Source organism: Oryctolagus cuniculus, chromosome 8 (genome assembly GCF_964237555.1).
Source record: "Oryctolagus cuniculus chromosome 8, mOryCun1.1, whole genome shotgun sequence".
In the NCBI taxonomy this organism is placed as follows: Eukaryota; Metazoa; Chordata; class Mammalia; order Lagomorpha; family Leporidae; genus Oryctolagus; species Oryctolagus cuniculus.
The window spans coordinates 77,196,826-77,219,004 of record NC_091439.1 but is presented as its reverse complement, the minus strand read 5'-3'; the positions used below and the strand labels follow the sequence as shown (position 1 = coordinate 77,219,004).

At 42.8% G+C, this 22,179-nt stretch overlaps 1 protein-coding gene across 2 annotated transcripts in view; it reads left to right on the top strand.

Moving 5' to 3' along the window:
* Positions 1-1,526: 1,526 nt before the first annotated feature.
* HERC5 (HECT and RLD domain containing E3 ubiquitin protein ligase 5) overlaps positions 1,527-22,179 on the top strand; it is a 60,903-nt gene continuing 40,250 nt past the window's right edge. Inside the window, exons 1-11 of one of the 2 annotated variants that reach the window (XR_011378349.1) lie at positions 1,527-1,940; positions 3,959-4,079; positions 5,071-5,147; positions 7,113-7,334; positions 9,123-9,214; positions 9,434-9,564; positions 11,978-12,123; positions 16,729-16,805; positions 19,279-19,382; positions 20,177-20,236; positions 21,299-21,392. Coding sequence is in view for 1 of the 2 variants with exons in the window: in XM_051819569.2 (XP_051675529.2) it covers positions 1,646-1,940; positions 3,959-4,079; positions 5,071-5,147; positions 7,113-7,334; positions 9,123-9,214; positions 9,434-9,564; positions 11,978-12,123; positions 16,729-16,805; positions 19,279-19,382; positions 20,177-20,236; positions 21,299-21,392 (1,419 nt within the window). In the remaining variant the exon portion in view is untranslated. The remainder of the gene's footprint in view (positions 1,941-3,958; positions 4,080-5,070; positions 5,148-7,112; positions 7,335-9,122; positions 9,215-9,433; positions 9,565-11,977; positions 12,124-16,728; positions 16,806-19,278; positions 19,383-20,176; positions 20,237-21,298; positions 21,393-22,179) is intronic. The other variant, XM_051819569.2, reaches the window with a different exon arrangement.

Genomic DNA, 22,179 nt, shown 5'->3' with positions numbered 1-22,179 from the left:
AAATAGACCCAAAAAATAAAGGCAAGAACTACACAAAAGAGAAAAATGGATCAACTACATCAAAACTAAAAAGTTTCAGTTCTCCAAAAGGTAATTAATAAAATGAAAAGGCAAGCCACAGAGTGGTAGTAAAACATTTCAGTTACGTATTTAGGGACCAGCATTGTGGCACAGCAGGAAAAGCTGCCGCCTGGGACGCCTGCATCTCATATGGTCACTGGTTCCTGTCCTGGCTGCTCCACTTCAATCCAGCTCCCTGCTAACATACCTGGGAAAGCAGCTCAAAATGGCCTAAGCGCTTGTGCCCCTGCACCTAAGTGGGAGCCCCGGACAAAGCTCCTGGCTCCTGGCTTCAGCCTGGTCCAGCACTGGCTGTTGTGGCCATTTGGGGGGTAATCAGAGGATGGAAGATTCTCTCTCCACCTCCCTACCCCAACTCTGATTTAAATAAATAAATATTTTTAAAAAATCTAATAAAGGACATGGTGTAAAACAACACGTAAAGAATGCTTAGACGATGTCAAGCCATCAAATTCATAAATGGGCAGAAGACGTCACACACTTCACCCAAGAGGAGATATGGCAAATTAGCACATGAGAAAAGATGCTGAACAGCATTCGTCATTAAGCGAATGCAAATTAAAATCAAAAGGACACTACTACAACTGCTAAAACGAAAAAAGCCTGGCAATAGCCACCATGGGCAAAAATACAGTGAGGGACAGATACTCTCCCGACTTCCTGGAGAGAAGGTAACCGGGCACAGCGCTTTGGAAAAGTCTGGCGATACATTTCACTTCCCACACGACCCAGCAATTCCACTTTTGGGCATGCGCCCCCACCCTCACCCCCGCAAAAACTAAAAGGAAAAAAAAAGAAAAGAAAAAAAACAAAAAACACTTGTCTATCCGGAGATATGTGCATCAATATTCACAGCGGCTCCGCTCTTTGCGGCCAAAAGCCGGAAGGGAATGGATGAATACGCTGTGGTTCACGCACACAATGGAACCCCACGCAGCAGTCACGAGCAGGGGCCTGCAGACGAAACGGGAGGGGGGAGCGCAAAAAACCACGGAGGCATGCTTCGATTTGCATGGAATTCCGGAAAAAGGCCAAACTCTGGAAAGCGCTGTTTCCCAGGCACCCAAATGCGCCGAGGGACCCCGGGCGTCATTTCGCCGCTTTCTGCGCGGCGCGACGCTCAGCCTACTTCAGAGTCCAAGTTCCCAGCCCGGCGCCGGATTCCCCAGAAATCCCGCCAAGTCGGCCTGCGTGCGGGCGCCCCCCAGCGGAGGCGCGGGGATTCCCGAAAGCCACCGGCGCCGGGGGCCGCCGTCGCCGTCCTGACGGCTCGCCAGATCAGCTGGCAGCCACCTGTTTTCCTGGGCCGCCTCCAAGGCCGCCCTCGCTTCATTTGAGTTTCCCTTTCCTTTTCCGAGACGATTCGACGCTCTTCAAAAAAAAAAAAATTCTGTTTCGTTTTCCTTTCGGCCCTGCCGGCCCCGCCCCCAAACGGCACGCGGCGGGCAGGGGCGGAGTAGCGCAGGCTGCGGTTCCTCGACGCCACGGCGCTCGGCGCGCTGCGGTCCCGCGGCGCAACGCTTGAGGGCTTCGGACGGCTTGTCGTCGTCTGCGCACCGCGGCGATGGAGCGCAAGCCTCCGAGGGGGTCGCGGGGCCGCGCGCGCCCACCGCCCCGGGCGACCCCGGGGACCCGGCCCGTGCCGGCCCGACCCGCCGCGTCCCGCTCCAAAGAGCAGTCGGGCACGCCGCTCTGGCTCTTCCCCGGCGCTGCGGGGCTCCGCAGCGCGCTGCTCCGGAGGTTCGAGGCGACGCGCCAGATCTGCTGCACGGAGGGGCGCCTGGCGGTGCTGGAGCGCGGCGGGGCCGGCGTCGAGGTCCACCCGCTGCCGGCCAAGAGCGACGGCGCCAGGAAGCCCAGTGAGTGGGGCCGGGGCAGCGCCGCTCGCCGTCCCGCCGCGGGCTGGGCGGCCGGGGGATGCGTCTCTGCGCGGGGGCCCGAGCGGTGGTCCACGCGGGAAGGGGGACGGTGCGGGGGCCGCAGACGCGCGCCGGGCTCTGGGGCTTTCCCGCGGCCGCGGTGCCGCGGGGTGCCGGCGCCTGACAGGACCGTCCGGTCTGCGAGCCGAGCGGCAGCCTCCTCCGCACCGCGGCCCCGACACTCGGCCTCTGCTCCCGGGGGTGGTCCCCCGATTCTTTGTGGGGCGTCCCTTCCCCGCCGCGGTGAGCCGAACCTCCGGAGTCGGGCAGGTTCTGGGGCGCGGCTTCTCCAGAGCGGGGAAGGGGTGCGGGGCCCGCCCTCACGACTTTAAAATGTGCGGTGAGGAAAACGGCCTTTCACTGTTTGGCTTGAACTTGAGCGAAGTCAGCGATCCTTGCACTTTCCTGGTGGTTATTTAGACTTTTTTTTTGGGGGGGTCTCAGTGTGTGGAAAACTGCCTGTTTTCTTTGCGTGGCTTCGTAAAAAACAAACAGACAAACAACTCAATCTTTGTTTGAAAGAGGTGTTTCAGTATTGAAGAATTGCTCTTGCCTGTCGTGTATGTTGTAGTATTTTTCTCAACTTGGCCTTTCGTGGGTGTAATTTTTTGCTGTGCCCAATTTAAACATTTTTAGAGGCTATCAAATTTGTATTTTAAAGAGTCTTGGTGTTTTTTTTTTTTTTTTTTGGCTTACTTTCAAAAACTATCCACACTCCACGATTTTTTAAAAATGCACTTATCTTTATAGTAAACTTTTAAGTTTTAGCGTCTTTTTTTTTTTTTTTTTTAAGATTGATTTGAAAGGCAGAATTAGAGGAGAGGCAGAGAGAGATCTTCCCTCCTGTAGTAACTTTAAGGTTTTATTTTTGAAGTTAAAATTTTGGGCATATTTGGAACTTATTTTGATTTATGAAGAGGAGTGAATTTAGAATTGTTTTCCCAAATGCTAGGTGTCCCAGCATCATTTCTTGACTGCCCCTCTTTTCCACTGGTATGAAATGCTGTTTCAACAAACATTAGTTTGTGTGGCCATTCATCATTACCAAGCTGTTCTGGTTCCACTTCTCAGCTTGTAGAAAGGGTTAAAAGGCACTGATGCCAACAAAAATTCTTGCAGCAGCATTCTCTTCATTTATTTATTTTTAAGATTTTATTTGAAAGGCAGAGTTACAGAGAGAGAGAGAGAGGTCTTTCCTCTGCTGTTTCACTCTCCAGATGACCACAAGGGCCGGAGCTGGGTGGATCTGAAGCTGGGAGCCAGGAGCTTCTTTTGGGTCTCCCATTGCCGGTGCAGGGGCCCAAGCTCTTGAGCCATCCTCCGGTGCTTTCCCAGGCCATAGCAGAGAGCTGCACTGGAAGAGGAGCAGCTGGGATGCCGGTGACAAAGGCAGAGGCTTAGCCTACTATGCCACAGTGCCAGCCTCAGCAGCATCTCCTTTAAAAGTAGTGCCCCAAACACAGTCTTTCCTGTTAGGAATTTAGCCTTTGGCTTCTTAGGAAGCAGTTGGAAAGTATTTATTATTGTTTTGCTTTTGGAGAGAATTTGCTTTTGGAGAGAATTCTCAGATACATGCAGTATATTTTGAAATGAACTGTGTTGTCTTAAAGTCTTACTGACCTTTTAAGGTCTTACAGTCTCTCAAATTTAGTTTCTCTGTCTCAGCTTACAAAACGGAAATCAAAAAGCAAGTGTTTATTTGGTCATTTCAAGAGACTGTTCCATTTAAATCAAAGTGTGAATCAGTGCCTTCCCAAATTAAAAAAAAAATCTATTGGCAAGACAATTGTCATTCCCAATTTGTTTCATGTACTTGAATTTCTTAAAAGTTCATGTTAAGTTAAAGGTTGTGTGCTTGAAGTTCTTATCTAGTGTTTCAAATGTATTATAACAAAACGAGAAATGAAAGCAGATGATAATTAAAGTAATAATGGTTCCTGGTTTGATTTGCTCCACAGAGTGCATTAAGTTAGGAAAAAAAATGAAGATCCATTCCATGGCCCAAGGCGCGGAGCACGTGCTGGTTCTATCCTCAGATGGAAAACCATTTGAGTACAACTATAGCATAGAACATGCAAAGTAAGGGATCGTTTTTTCTCATTAAAAATGGCTTTGATTCACTCAAAGAGCAGTAGTGATTTTTGTAGGAAAACAGTGCTATATGTGATTCTTGTCGCCTGCTTTATATAGTACAATTAACATCTTTGGTAAATGCTGAATTCTCAACTGACTGGTGAAGTCCATCAGTATGCCTCAAATCATAATGTCTCCTAGGGCACGTATCTTGTGTGTTATTTTGGCATTTAAAAGATGATTGATTGGTCCTCCTAGCCACAAATTAGACTTGAACATTCATTAACTTGTTTGATCCTCACAGTGATCCTAAAGGCTATATTTCCAAAAATAAAAATGTTCAGCCTAGAAAAAAATGTATTATCATAGAATGATTTGTATAACTTTTTTCCTTGTATATTTTATTTAAAGATTTATTTTATTTATTTGAAAGAGTTACAGAGATAAGTAGAGACAGAGAGGTCTACCATCTGCTGGTTCACTCCCCAAATGGCCACAATGGCTAGAGCTGAGCAGATCCGAAACCAGGAGCCTCTTCAGGTCTCCCACATGGGTGTAGGGGCCCAAGGACTTGGGCCATCCTCTGCTGCTTTCCCAGGCACATTAGCAGGGAGCTGGATAGGAAATGGAGCAACCAGGACTCGAACTGATGCCCACATGGGATGCCGCCGCCGCCGGCCAGGACTTTAACTCTCTGTGCCACAGTGCTGGACCCTAGAACTTATTTTAATGTTTTATTTATTCCTGCATCATAAAATTATTTGCGTAAGAGTATTTCAGAGACATTTTATTGCAATTATATAATGCTCATTATTTTCCAAAACTGCTAATTAAAACATATGGTATTTTTTATAATTTTAGATGTACTGAATATTAAGCAATATGTTTGAAGCTTTCTTTTGAGCTTCTCTCCTACTTGAATGCAGTTAATAATTCTAACACCCATGTTGTAACTTTCACTACAGTGATTGAGATAAAATATATTTTCTTTTATCAGGTTTCAAAGCATTTTGCAAGAAAAAACTATAATTCAGATCACATGTGGAGATTACCATTCTCTTGCACTGTCAAAAGGTACTTTGGTGGTATATTAACTGTCTTATAGAAGAAGTAAACATTTGAACATGTGGAACAGTAGAAATGTATGTACTTTACTTGGTAACCAGACAGAAATACTGTGTTGAATCTGGTATGGTCAGAGTACTATTCTTATAGGTGTTCTTATACTATTCTTATAGGTGTTCTTATACTATTCTTATAGGTATAGTCTGGTCCAGGCCTACACCAATCCTTTCCCAGCACCTTCTTCCCTTGTCCTAGCATTCATTCCTCTAGCTCCAGTGGCAGTAGCTCAGGATCCCCCGATTCTCCTGGAGTGGCTGGGTTGCAGAATTCAATCTAGATCCTCCATGGGGTGGAGCCATCACTGCTGCCTCCCAGGGTGTGCATTTAGCAGGAAGCTGGAGTTAGAGGCACAGTTAGGGCTCAAACCCAGGCTCTCCAATATGGGATGCAAGCATCCCAAGCAGCATGTTAAGGGCATCTGAGCTGCTGTGCCTAATGCATGGCCTGTGTTTAACCATTTTAATTCCAGGATTTTCCTCCTCAGCCCTTCATTATTTCCTGTCTCCTGTCACGCATCACAATCGTAGGAACTGTAAGCAGTGAATATGGATTATTTTCTACAGGAATAAGTGAGGCGTGGAAATAATAGAGGGAAATGCAGGGTCAAATGTGTTTTAAAAAATACATAGGACAGATGTAGACATGGCTGCAAACCGAATGGAGGCTGACATTTAAGGAAAGTAAATAAGCAGGTATTTGACCTGCACTGAAAGCTCTGTTGAAGTTTAAGAGTATGAACTTGTACTGAAAAAAAAAAAAAAAGGTCAATTGGTTTTGTCCATTTGTGAATAGTTCCTTCACGTTGAGGGGCAAGTTCCGGTTATGAAGATGAAACAGATGCATCTCACCTTCAGGCAGCCTGGAGTGTCGTGTTATGTGTGTGCGCGTGTGTGCACACCCGGAGTAGGGGTGTCCAGGGTTCATCACCAGTGGAGCACGGCCCAGGAAAGAATGAGGTGGAGCTGGTCATGTTCACCGTCAGCTTCCTCATCGCTGGTAGCGCATGCTCATTCTGTTGCAAGGACAGCCGCTGCCTGCCATTAGATCCTGCCGTCTCTTGCAACGAGGGGCTCAGTGAGAGCTATCTCCCTGATGTTTTCCAGAGTCCATGAAACACTGTCAACTCCAGTAAATAAAAAATATGCTCATATATATAATTAAATAAACAGCTGACTCTTCCAAGATGCTGCGCTATAATTTCAAGTGAATGTTTTTGAATGCTTATGTTCATATTCTTGAAAGGTAGAGAGAGTGAGAGAGAGAGAGATCTGTCTGCTGTTTATTGCACAAATGGCAATAAAAATACAATACAATCCAAGGCTAGATCAGGCCAAAGCCAGGAGGGTGGAACTCTAACCAGGTCTCCTACGTGGGAAGAAGGAGCCCAGGTACTTGAGCCATCAGCTGTTGCTCCCCTGGTACATTAGCAGGAAGCTGGATCCGAAATGGAGCAGCCAGGACTCCAGCTCACACTCAAAGTATGGGATGTAGGTGTCCCACGCAGCGGCTTAATCTGCTGTACCACAACAGCTGTCACTTAAGGTGTTTGAACATTTGGAATCTTCAGGTACATGAAAGGGAGAGAAGAAAACAGTAGTTCTAGGTTTTGTTTTCTCAGAGGTTTGTTTTTCATAGCCCCATACAGTGGGTTTTATAAAGTAAGAATTTCTTGACTCTGAAATGTTCAAGTAGCTTCATTCTATATTTTGAGGTAAAAGATTAGAAAATTTAACTATTATTGCTATAGCACAGATTCTTGTAGTTTTTTCTGAGTCAGACAAATGGGATCTGAGAATCCTGTCAACATGAGTGTAAGAGATTGGTATTATACTTTGTAGAGCATACTTCAAGCCTGGGGTAATGTCTGCTGCCTTCTACATTGAATAAGACAGCATTCTCTTTGTTTTTGTCAAGGTGGCGAGCTTTTTGCCTGGGGACAGAACTCGCATGGCCAGCTCGGAATTGGAGTGATGTGTCCCTCCGTCCCCACACCACAGATTGTGGAGCACCTCGCAGGAGTCCCCCTGGTTCAGATCTCTGCAGGAGAAGCCCACAGCATGACCTTATCCATGTCTGGAAACGTTTACTCCTGGGGAAAAAACGATTTGGGACAACTAGGCCTGGGCCACACCGAGAGTATGGAACATGTTTTCAAGTTTGATTTATCAGCAGATATACTGATGCACACACATGCACACACACATATATGTACTGATGGCACTGTTCTTCTGTGTCCTGAGGGCAGAGTTGGTCCGGGAGACATGGGCAATATGGACGTTGTTAGTGTGAGGTAGACCTGTTTCAAGGCTGTGTGGGAGGTGGGAAAACATTTTGCCTGAGGGTCACAGTGCCTGGGTTCTTGATACTTTCTTTTTTCTTTTTCTTTCTTTTCTTTTTTTTTTTTTTTGTAAGATTTATTTATTTGAAAAAGTAACTGGGGGGTGGGGAGGGAGAGAGATAGAGCGAGAGCGATCGAAGGCTTCCATCTGCTGGTTCACTCCCCAGCCAGGTCTGGGCCAGGCTAAAGCCAGGAGCAAGGAACTCCATCTGGGTTTCCCAGCAGGGGCCCAAGCACTGGACTTTTATACACTGTGTTCTTGGGCACACTAGCAGGGAGCTGGATCTGAAGTGGATCTGTTACTTGAACCAGGGCTCTGACGTGGGATGCCAGAGTCACAAGGAGCAGCTTAACCTGGCCCCTGTTTCCCACTTTGCAGTTTAGTAACTGCAGACCCTTGCTAGTTTCTTAACTTTTCTCAATACCTTAGTTTGTTTTTCTGTGACATGGTTAAGTTTGAATGAGATGACCTCCAAAGTGCCTTTGCACTTAAAGCATATTAATGTAATTCTACTATTACAAAAGGATATAAAAACCTTTCTTATTTAGAAAGCTTCCATATCCTGATCCCATTCTATAAGGTGTTTATTTATTTATTTATATATTCGAAGGGCAGAGTTAGGAGCAGAGACACAGAAGGACATCTTCCATCCTCTGGTTCACTCCTTAAATGGCCACAGCAGCTGGGGTTGGGACAGGGCCAGGCAGAAGCCAGGAACTTCTTTTGGGTCTTCCACTCCGGTGCAGGGTCCCAAGGACTTGGGCTGTCTGTTGCTGCTTTCCCAGGTGTGTTAGCAGGGAGCTGGATTGGAAGTAGAGCAGCCAGATCTTGAACCAGTGCCCATATGGGATGCTAGTGCCATAGGCAGAAGCTTAACCTGCTACACCACAGTGCCGGCCCCCATTAGGTCTTAGTTATATCTTTAACATACACACAAAAGACGGGTGGTTCCCATTATTGAACTCTACCTCCTCAGAGCAGATGGTAAGGTTTCTCATGGCCCCAGACAGTATCCTGGGGTTCACAAGTGCAGTGCACTCTGCTGCTTTCCCCAGCTGTGGGAGCTCATTCTGTGTCCCTCTGGGTCATTGGTCCAACTCCACGTGCCTCCTTGACACAGACCCATACTAACTATACAGTGACTCCATGCTAGAAAAATACTCAGGGGAGAAAAAAAAAAAGGAAAGGGCTTCGACTGGAAAACTGTAAAGGAAAAAAGAGGTACAAGGCAAGGATACCATGGAAGAAGATTTTAAAGGAAAGGAACGCCGTGTTTATGAGTAGCCACTCCATATGGAATTAAAAATAGCCATAATTCAGGCTGGGATAGACAGAAGACAGGGCACTGAGATACAGCTTGGCCTTTTCACAGGGGGTGCCCCTCATGACACCCTTTTGGTCTCTGCCCCAACCTCACCTTTCGGCCTAGCACCTGGGCCTGAATAAGCCCACGCTGGGCTTTTTCTCTCTGAATGAGATGGAACTGTCGCTGCTGCAGTCACTTAGCGGAAGCAGGTGCAGTAGCTCCAGGCAGGGTGGATTCAGCGTTTCTCTGGTCACTGCAGCTGTTCTTTCCCTTGTGTAGATAAAGACTCTCCTTGCCTTATTGAAGCACTGGACAATCAGAAGGTTGAGTTTGTGGCTTGCGGTGGCTCCCACACTGCCTTGCTCACACAGGTGGGTGTGCCCTGGTCTCTTCGTGACCCTACTTGTTCCAGAACACTCGGTATGGGCAGTTAGTACTTCCCAGGGAAGTCAGCCATCACTTCCCACCCACAGGGCTGTTCCCGGTAACTTGGGAGCTTCCCTTTGACGCTGCTTGGATTGATTCTTCGCTCATGCCAAGCATCAGTATTGTACTTCTCTAGCATCTGATACGAAGTTCCCTTTCCTTAGGACGGGCAGCTGTTTACTTTTGGTGCTGGAAAATATGGGCAACTTGGTCACAAATCAAAGCGGAATGAGCTAAAGCCCCGTTTGGTCACTGCGCTTGTAGCGAATAGAGTGACCCAGATAGCATGCGGAAGGTAAGTTGTCAAGGACTAAGGGAAATGCATAAAATCACTGCAACATACTTAGTTAATTTAATTGTTTCCTCAGATACTTTTCTCAGATAAAAGTATCAAACCTGTTCAAATAGGTGAAAATGCTGAATTTATATTACTAGATAATCATAATAAATCTTGTATATACATTGTTTTCTTTGATTTTTTTAGAAAACTTTTATTAAATAAATATAAATTTCGAAAGTACAACTTTCGGATTATAGCGGTTTTCCCTCCCATAACCACCCTCCCACCCACAAACCATCCCATTTCTTTGATTTTTAAGAAAATATATTTAAATTTTTAAATTTTTTATTTAAAGGTAGAGAAAGAAATAGAGAGAGAGCATCCATCTGTTGTTTTACTTTATTCCCCAAATGCCCACAATGCTGGGACTGGGCCAGAGCTGAACTCAGGAGCTGGGAACACAGTCCAGGTCTAACACTTGGGCGGCTGGAGCCAGGTATCCAACGCAGGTTCTCTAATATGGCTGTGGCTCCTGATTTCAGCTTCCTGCTAATGCAGAGCCTGCAAGGCAGTGGTCGTAGCTCAAGTGATTGGGTTCCTGCTGACTGAAGTCCTCTGGTTTAGGTTGCCTGTATCTTAACTAGTGTCATAACCACTAGGGTAAATACCCACCCCTGAGTTTTTTGTTTTTGTTTTATGTAATCAAATGCAGTTGACTTTCTGTTGCATGTGCATTGAAATACCTGTGTTAACAATTCAGATGCACATACATCTTTAAGGAAAAATGAAAGACTATTGTTTTTGAGGGAAGAATAAGCACTGATCACAAAGACTTACTTATGTAATCACCCTCTGTCAGGGCTGCTTGAGGCCAGCATACTTTCTAGTTGCCATAATTATTTCAGAGTGGTCTGCTCTGGTCACAGTGACGTATAAGACAATCAGTGGTGGTTTAAGTAGAAGAGTTCTGAGGAGTTTGAGTTTCCACATATTTTTTTTTTTTTTTTAATGAAGGCAAAAATTCTTGCTCAGATTTCTTGGTCTGATAGTTTTCATTGGTCTCAGATCCATCAGTCCCATTCTTGCCTTTGGATATTGGGACTTGGTGAAGTTTTTTTTCCCTTGGTAAACATAAGCAAATTCTGACTTTATCTGAATATTAGGTTCATTTGTAAGTTTCTTGAAACTTTACTCCAAAAAATAGTGTACATATTTTTGGTTTATAGACATTTCTTTATAATCTTGGCGTCAAATTGTATAAATGGTTGATATTAAGATAGATCAAATTACTAGAATATGATTCTCTTAACCAAAGAATATTGTCTCTTCAATATTGAGACCTCATTTGATATCTCACAGCTGGAGAGATGTTCTCACCACTGTGGAGTCTTCATGGCATACGTTCCTCTGAGTGGCATGTTTTCCAGGCGAAGGAGCTGAGGTGGAGATACTTAGTGTATACCAGGGTAGTGCCCTGCTAGCATCAGAGAGCTCACTGGGAAGACTCACAGAACCTTCTGAAAGCTGTTGCACTCACAGTCAAACTTACTGCAGGAAAAGCATATAAATTAGTGCCAAAGGAGGAAATATGTAAGACAGGGATCAGGAAAGGTTGAAACTGAGTTTCCTGTTGTCAGCTCCCTTTGGAGCAGCTGGATGGCATTAGCATCTTCTGTCCTGATATATGGCAATACTCACAGTATTGCCAGCCAGCAACACTCACCCAAGTCTACAGTTTCTACTGGGGTTTCTTTGTGTAAGCACGACTGATTGAATCATTGCTCATGTAATCACGCTGCGTCTGTCCTCTCCCCCCTATAGTGGGACTTACACCATAAGCCCAAGGAGCTCTCTGTGAGTCACAACCAGGTGTGCTCTCAGGGTCCCATCATGAAAAACAAGGACTCCTCTGCCACTTGGGAAATTCTGGAGGTTTAGAGTTTACCTTTCAGTTCCTGGGGTCAAAGACCAGCTTCTGTTTGGGCAAGGCCACTTTCCTTGCTGCACACCAGTGTAAGGGGAGAGAGGAAGTGAGTGCAGTGAAGGGCTTCAGGAAATAGAAGGGGAGTTCAGAGGAGGTCAGTGGCTAATTCAGTCTTCAAGGTTGGGGGAGAGGGGTAGGGGCTCAGGAATGGTTGCTAAGAGGAGGTGACTCAAGCCAAGGAGTAGGAGGCGAGGGGAAGTGTTTGTTCTCTGTAGATGGGATAGCATTTGCTAAGGTGTGACACTGGGGACTGCAGTAGACTCGGGGTGGCTCTAAAGTCTTCTCAGCCACATAGTAGTTTCTTGGTTTTCCAGATGGTGGTGAGCCTGTGGGTGAGAGTTGGGTAACAAGCTTCATTCTTATTGGGCAATCTGACCTATATTGCTAAATATTCTCACTGCGGAAGATAATTAGTAATTGACTATATGTGCTTGTATTTCATAGGTGGCACACACTCGCCTACATCCTTGGCTTGGGAAAGGTCTTTTCCTTTGGCTGTGGAAAAGAAGGACAACTAGGGAGCCATGGGACACAGAACCAGCTGGCACCACTCCCCGTGAGGTTGTCATCAAAGGAGGAACTCAAATTTGGTAAATTGCATAGGCACACAGGATTTAGCATATAATACCTTGTTAGAGAAAGTGTGTGTGACTGTGAAGGGAGTTTCTCTAAACACTGGTTTCATTTTTTTTTTATCTGTAAACAATTTAAAAGATTCAAGATAATCTATCAAGCCAAAATAAACATTACTTTTCCATTACTCCTCCAGAATAGGATTATTGTGAATTTGAATGGTAACAAAAAAATAGATTCTGTGCATTCAGAAGTGTATGCAGCTTTGATGCCATTTTGCAAGGCACTTATTAATTTCATGGTGGTTGGTTTTCTGTGTGGTTAAGTTGACCCACAGTTGTGTAAAACTCACAAGAGCAGCTGTCTCATACCAGCTACTGTGGCTAGCTGCTCAGCACTTACCGTGTTTTCTTAATCCTTGTTAACGGTTCTGGGAGATGTGGTCTGTCACTCCCATTTTACTGGAGGATACAGAGACCTGGGGAGACAAAGAGGTGGGGATGTGGTTCGGCATAATTTTTTTTAAAGATTTATTTATTTATTTGAAAGGCACAGTTAAAGAGAGAGAAGGAGAGGCAGAGAGAAAAAGATCTTGGCGCTCAGCCCTCTGCCTCTATGCTGAGTCGCCCGCCTGGTCTGGCCAGGTGTCATCTCTCCACCCAACCATGTAACCTCGTTCCCCCCCCGCCCCAGTCCGAACGACTGGGCACCCTCCCAGGTCCTGTCTGGAGAGGTGCCCATCCATCCTTATGGATGTCCCTTCCCTAATAAACCTTGTTATTTTACCTCCCACAAAAAAAAAAAAAAAAAAAAAAAAAAAAAAAAAAAAAAAAAGGAAAAGAAAAAGAAAAAGGTCTTCCATCTGCTGTTCAATGCCCAAATGGCTGCAATGGCTAGGGCTGGGCCAGACTAAAGCCAGGAGCTAGGAACTACTTTTGCGTCTCATTTGTGTGCAGGGGCCCAAGCATTTGAGACATCTCCTGCTACTTTCCCAGGCACATTAGCAGAGAGCTGGATCAGAAGTGGAGCAGCCGGGACTGGAACCGGTGTCCATATGGGATACCAGCATTGCAGGTGGCAGTTTAACCAGCAGTGCCACAGTGCCTGGCCTTTGGCTGGAATTTGAACTATGCTCTGTGTGACCTCAGCCTGGGTGCTCTCAAACACTACTATAAAAGTGCTGTGGAGTATTTTTGCTACTTGTTTCTGAAAGCCTAGTGGTGACCTGAAATAATAGAATCCTCTCATTTCTGGGGAAAGGAGCTATAATTCTTTTGAAGAGTTACATGGGTTTGAGGCACTTGTTTATGTTCTTCACAGCCAGCAATCATGGGGGCAATCTTGATATCGTGGTTTTTAGTAATGGAGGCTGACTTAAACTAGACAACAGTTAATTCATTAAATATTTGTGCTTTCTGTGCAGACATTGATATCATGTATATAAATTAAACTGATGATGCATGTCAACTTTATCAATCACCTGCATTTGCCAATTAGACTTTACATTGAAGTATTTATAGTTCTATTTAATTGATGGGAAATTTGCTGAATATTTTTGTACTAACAAAGATAAAGAGACAATGTTTAAGAGGAACCTGAAATTTAAACAGAATGTGAATGCTTGTGCCAAACGACTTTTTTTCTTGAACTTTTTTTTTCAATTGACAAATTTTTTCTTTGAATCTGAATTTGTGTGTTCTTTCTAGATTCTAAAAGTAACACAGTTTTTTTTTGATAAAACTTAGGAAATGTAGATATATGCATAGGCTACAAAAGTGAACATTATCTCATTGATTATAAAAATCAATTTAATATTTTATTAAAAATTTATATTTCTTTGAAAACTGATTTGAACAAAATTGCATTTTTATGGTGCACATTGTTTTTATTTTCTTTTTTGTGATTACAAGATAATATTTAAGTTCATTTAGACTTTAAGCCATTTTCTCTCAGCAGTTTGTGCACAGGAATAATTTTATGCAGATTGCAATGCAAATAATTATACATTACATTTTTTGTACTCCATTAGTTACCACAGATCAGGGAAAACATATTGTCTTTTTGTGACTGGCTTTTTTCACTAAATATAATGGTTTCCAGCTGCATCTATTTTGTTGGAAAAGACAAGATTTCATTCTTTTTTTACGGCTCAGTATTATTCCATAGTTTATATATACCACATTTTATTTATCCAGCTATTGGTTGATGGGCATATGGATTGATTTCATATCTTAGCTATTGTGAATTGAGCTGCAATAAACATGGGGTACAGAGAACTCTTTAATAATGCTGATTTCATTTAGTTTGGGTAAATTCCCTGGAGTGAGATTGCTAGGTCATGTGGTAGATTTATTTTCTGCTTTCTGAGGTATCTCCATAGTTTCTGCCCTAGTCACTATATTGGTTTCCATCCCCACCAGGAGGTGGATTAGGGAACTTTTTTCCCCACATCCTCACCAGTATTTATTTATTTATTTTAGATTTCTGTATGAAAACCATTCTAACTGGGATGAGATGAAACCTCATTGTGATTTTGATTTTGATTTTCCTAATGGCTAGTGATCCTGAGAATTTTTTCATGTGTCTGTTGGAGATTTAAATTTCCTATTTTGAAAAATGCCTGTTGAAGTCCTTTGCCCATTTCTTTGCTGTATTGTTTGCTTTGCTGTTGTTGAGTTTCTTGAGCTCTTTATAGATTCTCAATATTAATCCTTTATCAGTTTCATAGTTTGCAAATATTTTCTCTCATTCTGTCTGTTGCCTCTTCACTTTTCTGTGTTTTTTTTTCTGCAGTGCAGAAGCTTCTTAGCTTGATGTAATCTCATTACCTATGTTTGCTTCAATTGCCTGTGCTTCTGGAGTCTTTTCCAAGAAGTCTTTGCTTATGCCAATGTCTTACAGAGTTTCCCCAGTGTTATCTAGTAATTTGATGGTATCGGGTCATATATTTAGGTCTTTGATCCATTTTGATTTGATTTTTGTATAAGATGTAAGGCAGGGGTCTTGTTTCATACTTCTACATGCAGAGATCCAGTTTTTCCAGCAGAGTTTGTTGAAGAGACTGTTCTTTCTCCATGGACTGATTTTAGCTCCTTTGTCAAAGATTATTTGGTTGTATATGTGTGAATTGATTTCTGGGGGTTCTGTTCCATTGGTCTACATGTCTATTTCTGTGCCAGTACCAGGCTATTTTGTTTGTAATTGCCCTATAGAATGTCTTGACGTCTGGTATTGTGATGCCTCCAGTTTTCTTTTTGTTACATAAGGTTGCTTTAGCTATTTGGTGTCTCTTGTGTTTCTTATGAATTTTTGTATCTTTTTTTTCTAGATTTGAGAAGAATGTCATTGGTACTTTGATTGGGATATCTTTAATCTTTAAATTGCTTTCGGTAGCATGGACATTTTATGATATTAATTCTTCTAATCCACAAACATGGAGGATTTTTCCATGTTTTGTGTCTTCTGTTGGGCACCGGTTCTAGTCCCGGCTGCTCCTCTTCCTATCCAGCTCTTTGCTGTGGCCTGGGAAAGCAGTAGAAGATGGTCCAAGTCCTTGGGCCCCTGCACCTGTGTGGGACACCAGGGGATATTCCTGGCTCCTGGCTTCGGATTGGCGTAGCTCCGGCCACTGCGGCCATTGGGGAGTGAACCAGTGGACAGAATACCTTTCTTTCTTTCTTTTTTTTTTCTTTCTTTTTTTTTTCTTTCTTTTTTTTTGACAGGCAGAGTTAGACAGTGAGAGAGAGACAGAGAGAGAGAGATCTTCCTTCCGTTGGTTCACCCCCCAAATGGCTGCCACGGCCATTTGTATAAAGTGCTGAGTGCTGCACCGATCCAGAGCTAGGAGCCAGGCGCTTCCTCCTGGTCTCCCATGCAGGTACAGGGCCCAAGCACTTTGGCCATCCCCTGCTGCCTTTCTGGGCCACAGCAGAGAGCTGGACTGGAAGAAGAGCAACCGGGACAGAACCAGTGCCCCGACCAGGACTAGAACCTAGGGTGCTGGCGCTGCAGGCGGAGGATTAGCCTAGTGAGCCATGGTGCCGGCTGGAAGACCTTTTCTCTGTCTCTTCCTCTCACTGTCCGTAACTCTGTCTCTCAAATAAATAAATAAAAATCTTTAAAAAAATTTATTCCAAGATATTTAAGTTTTTTTGTAGCTATTGTGAATGGAACTGATCTTACAAATTCTTTCTCAGCCACAGCATTGTCTGTGTATAAAGGTTATTGATTTTTGTTTGTTGATTTTATTTCCTGCAACTTTACCAAACTCTCTTTTGAGTTCCAGTAGTGTCTTAGTAGAGTCTTTCAGTTCTTCTATATATAGAATCATGTTATCTGCAAACAGGGATAATTTGACTTCTTCCTTCCCAATTTGTATCCTTTTGATTTCTTTTTCTTGCCTAGTGTCTCTGACTAAAACTTGCAGGACTATATTGAATAGTGATGTTGAAAGTGGGCATCCATGCCTGGTTTTGGATCTTAGTGGAAATGCTTCCAACTTTTCCCCATTCAGTATGATGCTGGCTGTGGATTTGTCATATATTGCCTTGATTGTGTTGAGCAGTGTTCCTTCTATACCTAATTGTCAAGTGACTTTCTATACTCTTAATTTTCCCTTTCAGAAAGCAGAACCTCAGAAAAGGAGTTAATAATGATTGCTGGAGGGAATCAAAGCATTTTGCTCTGGATGGACAAAAAGGTAAAAACAGATCTCTAGATGTTCTGTAAAGTGTTACTTTTGTATTTGAGAGAGAGCTCTCATGTGCTGGTTTACTTTCCAAGTGCCTGCAAGGATTAGGGTTGTGTTGTCTGAAAACTGGGAGTAAGGAACTCAGTCAGGTCTCCTACACGGGTGGCTGGAGCCCAGTGACTTGAGACATCACAGCTGCCTGCCGGGTCTGCATCAACAGGCAGCAGTGGGCAGGAGCTGGAGGACAGCAAACCCAGCCATTCTGTTATGAGACACAGATAGATAACCCAGCATTCGAAGTGCTAGCCAAACACCCACCCCTGGCTTTGTATTTTAAGCAAAATAAGGGATTCTAGCATCAAGATTTGCTGAATTCCAAAATCATCAGATTACCAAGATGACTTTTTTCGGAATAGCCAGCCATTTTTAACCCTTTGTTATCTAAGCTATGTATTTTCCCACAGAATCAGTAGACTTGTCCCTGGTGAATGTAGGGTCAGTCTGGTTTCTTTAAGATTCCACTTACCTTTTGGGGGTCTCCTTGCCAGTGGCACTTGGTCAATGTCCTAGCATGCTGACAGGTTGATAGATTTTAAAAATGACTTTGCCAACAAGTGCAGTACTAATAAAGACTTACAAATGCTCAATCTGTAAATCCCCTGCCCTGTTCCACCAAGGGGAATCAAGCTCTTCCCACCTGGGCACAGCCGTGGGAGGATCATGCCCTCGGGCCTCTCTGATGTTCAGTGTAATCTGCTCGTGCTTGTATAAAGTGCCGAGTGCTGGGGCATTCAGAGCAAGGTGCTTTGAGACCAAGCCTCCTTGATTAAGAAATTGGAAACCAGGCAAAATGATTGGCTGCTCCTTGGGAGAGGCTTATTTTATGATTGACCCAGAGCTGTATTATACATATTTAAAAATTAGTATTACCCGCTGTTCTTAGAATAAACCTAAAAGCTGGATTACCATGTTTTAAAAAATTTGTAGCTGATAAATAAAATATGAACATACTTACAGGATACCATGTGCTGTGTTGATACAGGTGTTCACTTCGGGGTAAATGTTGAGTATTTCTTCAAATGTTTATCATTTTTTTTTTAGTTAAAGATTTCAGAATCCTCTCTTCCAGCTTTATATTTTATACATACACACAGAGTACATAATTGTATCACCCTATTGTGCGATAGGACACCAGAACTTCTTAACCCTGTCTTATTACAACTTTACCCATTAATCAGCATTTCCCCTCCCCTCACTTTCCCCTGCTCTCCCCAGCCTCTGGTAACCACCACTCTTGTATGAGAATAACTTTTTCAGATTATGTATGTGAGTAAGATCATGTAGTATTTATCTTTTTGGCCTTGGGCTTAGTTCATGTAACGTGGCCTCCATGTTGTTGCAGATGACAAGATTTCCCCTTTTTATGGCTGCATAGTGTTCCCATCATATATATGGACCATATTTTCTCTTTCTATTCATCACTTGATGAACTCCCAGGTTGTTTTATTTCTTGCTGTTTAATGAACGTGGAAGTTAAAATGTCTCTGACAGACTGACTTCATTTTCTTTAGCTATGTACCGAGTAATGGGATCACTGAATCATGTGGTACTTTGATGTTTAATTTCTGGGGGGAACTTCCATACTATTTTCCACGATGACTATCCTAATTTACATTCCCTCAAGCAGTGTACCAGGATTCTTTTTTTTCTGTGTCCTCACTAGCATCTATTGTCTTTTGGGTTTTTGATAATAGATTAACTAGAGTGAGATAGTGCTTCATCACTTCCCTGATGATGAGTGACTTTGAGCATCTTTTCATGTACCTGTTGGTCTATTCAGATCTGTTGCCTGTATGTTAATTGGATTCTTTGCTCCTGTGCTAGTGAGTTGAATTCTTCTAATAGCCTGATTATTAACCATTTGCGCGTTGCATAGTTCACAAGTATTTTCCCCCACTTTCTGGGTTGTCCACTCCATTTTCTTTCTGAAGTCTCACATGCCAGTTTATAAAATTCTTGTCCAATCCATTGTCTTGAAGTGCTGCCTCTGTGTTTTCTAATAGGTTCTTGTCACATATTTTGATCTTTAATCTATTTTGAATTGCTTTTTGTATGTGATGAAAGATAGGGGCCTAGTCTGATTATTTTACATGTGGATATCAAATTTTTCCACCACCATTTATTGAAGAGACTGTCATTTCTCCAGTGTGCATTCTTAGCACCTTTGTTAGACTTCAGTTGGCCATCAATGTGAATTTACTTCAGTGAGTTCCCTGCCTTCTGATATTTTCTTTTTACTTGTCAGCACCTCTTCAGTTTGAGGAACACTCCAGCGTATCTTCTAGGACATGTCTGGAGGTGATAAATTCTCTCAGCTTTTGTTTGGGAGTGTCTGTCTCTCCTCGTCTGAAGGTTAACTTCTGACCAGGCACCCATTTCTGTACTTCTAGATTACTGTTTTTTACTTTATCCTTGTTCACAGAATTCCTATGTTAATCTGAGAAGGAAAATTCCTACATTGAATGAAAGCACCATTAAGAGATGGATTGCTGATGTGGGGACCAAGCAATGGCAGAACACAAAAAGGTATGTGCGTCCTGCATGTCTGACTGTGCTTAGGTATTTGCAGACAGGAACTGCTGAAACTGCTTCTACACAGATTGGAGGTGGGGAGGTTCTGTGGCCCACCAGTGTGCTTGCTAAGATTGTGAGAAGCAGAACCAGCAGGAGTTGGGTATTTCTGTCTGCTGATCGGCTGATAGATCTGTCGATAGAGAGATTAATTTACTTTAATGAGTGGGATCCTTTGATGTGAGGGCTGGACCCCAGTGTTTGTGTGTTTCCTATTCACAGATGAACAGTTGGAGCAGTCTGCTTCAAGCCTTGCAGTTTTCTACCCTGTGTAAAGATCATGCTTACTCTTACAAACATCATCTTTCAGAAAAATTTTCATATAGGGCCTCTAATGTTGGAAAAATTGTTGTACAAAACAGTTGCACGAATAATTTTCAGAGCATAAAACTACATATACCCCCTTCATTTAATTTCTGATCATTTATTTTGTTTCCACTTCAGTGGAACAGAAATAAATAGGGCTTGCACTGTTGGGTGGCATGAGAGTTATTTTGTTTGTCCAAGAAAATAGTGACCCTAAACCAAGTTTTTTCCTATTTCACCGAGGCTTTTCTAAGTATATATCTTTTTATTTTCCATGTTTGCCACTGAGATTTTGTTATATCACAGAAGAACTTGCAAGAAAATAATGGAAACAAATAGAAGACAAGTTTGAGGACAAGTTTAAGATGTTTATTTATCATGTCTCATGCGGTAAGGAGACATACTGAGGATTTGGTTTAACCACTGTATTTTTCCTAATGTAGGGAAATTCGAGAGATATTTACGTCTTCTGCTTGCCTGACTGGAAGTTTTTTAAGACAAAGGTAAAATATATAATAAAATCATCTTACACATATATGGAAGAATATATAAGATGATTAAAGGGTAAAGTAATTATCTCTTTTTAAGATTACTTTTTAAACAAAAGCATAGATTTATTTGCTGTACAAAATGTCAAAACTACAGACACAAACAAAAAGAAAATGAAATTTACCCATAATCTACCACTTACGAGTGAATATCCTTTTTCTATGCAAACATACTCTTTTACAAAAGAGGGATCATACTGGGTTTTCCACACCTTAATTGATTTACTCAGTTGTTTAATGCTAGATACTGAAGATTCTTAAAAATTTTTGAGTATTAGAAAAAGCAACTTTGTACTTCTTTTCCTAAATATTTGTGTATTTCTTTAAGACAATTTCTTCATGTTTTTAGATGCTATTATTTTATAGACTGTATGTATATTTAGACAGTGAATGCACTAAATTCAGCATAAATGTAAATCAAGGGTTAAGCTATTTATCTGTTCCAGTGATCATTTTCTGTTGGAAAGCTAAGAATTTATGGTGCTGAAGCCTTTCTTTGGTCCTCACCTTTCAGTTCATGTGACTGGAAGAAATAGTCATATTATTTCAGAAACAATAAAAACTTCTGTCATTTTTCTGTGTCTGTTTTTTACACTGGAAAATAAATACTTAGTGATTATCTATTTAATATTCGACAATACTTGAGTTAAAATCTTATAGTATTATAGTTGATACAGCCTTGATAGTTTCTGCCATCTTAGAAATAATTGTATGTTTGCTGTTGCATTTTCAATTGTACCTGTACTCAGACAAACTATTATAGTTATTTTTTATTTATTTGAAAGGTGGAGAAACAGAGACAGCTAGCCAGAGTTCTTCTGTCTGCTGGCTCACTTCCCAAATGCCTGCAACAGCTAGGGCTGGGCCAGGCTTAGGAAGTTGAGGAAAAAGTCCTTTTATTGAAATGTGATTATAGAAGAGATATTGCCTCTAGGTAGATAATCCAATGGAGTGCTTCCTCTTGAAGTGTCCTTTTCAGTTTACTTATCCATTTATGTGTTTCTCTTCATTTTACAGAAAGGCTGCAGAGCCCAAGTCTGTTCACGTGGACTTAAATATAGCAAGAAATGCCTTTAAGGAGTTGACCCAGAAGGACTGGATCACTAACACGGTGGTATCCCTCAGATTGCTACTTGAGGAATAAAATATACTGGACTGTCTCTTAAAAGAACCCAAAATTGGCCGGCGCCACGGCTCACTAGGCTAATCCTCCGCCTAGCGGCGCCGGCACACCGGGTTCAAGTCCCGGTTGGGGCACCAGATTCTGTCCCGGTTGCCCCTCTTCCAGGCCAGCCCTCTGCTGTGGCCAGGGAGTGCAGTGGAGGATGGCCCAGGTGCTTGGGCGCTGCACCCCATGGGAGACCAGGAAAAGCACCTGGCTCCTGGCTCCTGCCATCGGATCAGCGTGGTACGCCGGCCGCAGCGCGGCGGCCATTGGAGGGTGAACCAATGGCAAAGGAAGACCTTTCTCTCTGTCTCTCTCTCTCACTGTCCACTCTGCCTGTCAAAAAAAAAAAAAAAAAAAAAAAAACCAAAATTTCAGAAGAAATATCATGTTTAAAATATTTGGAGGCACTGTCGGGTATCTGGATTAAGTTAAACTTAGCATTCAGGGGTGCACCCATTTAGGGTGAATGAGTTGGTATAGTGGTCAGTCAGGTTACAAATTGTGTAAATGTTGCATCTGTACAAACACACACACTAACATGCCCATACATTCCTGGGAAGGTATCTTTTCAACTCAGGACTTAGGAAGATGGTTAAGAATTTGTTGAGATTGTCATATTAGAATAAGAACATTTTATACGCGGTTCTTTTAAGTATACAGAAATGAGAATGTGAACATCTCCCTCACTAAGGACGATTTTGCATCCTTTTCCTCTATGCTTTGTTGTATC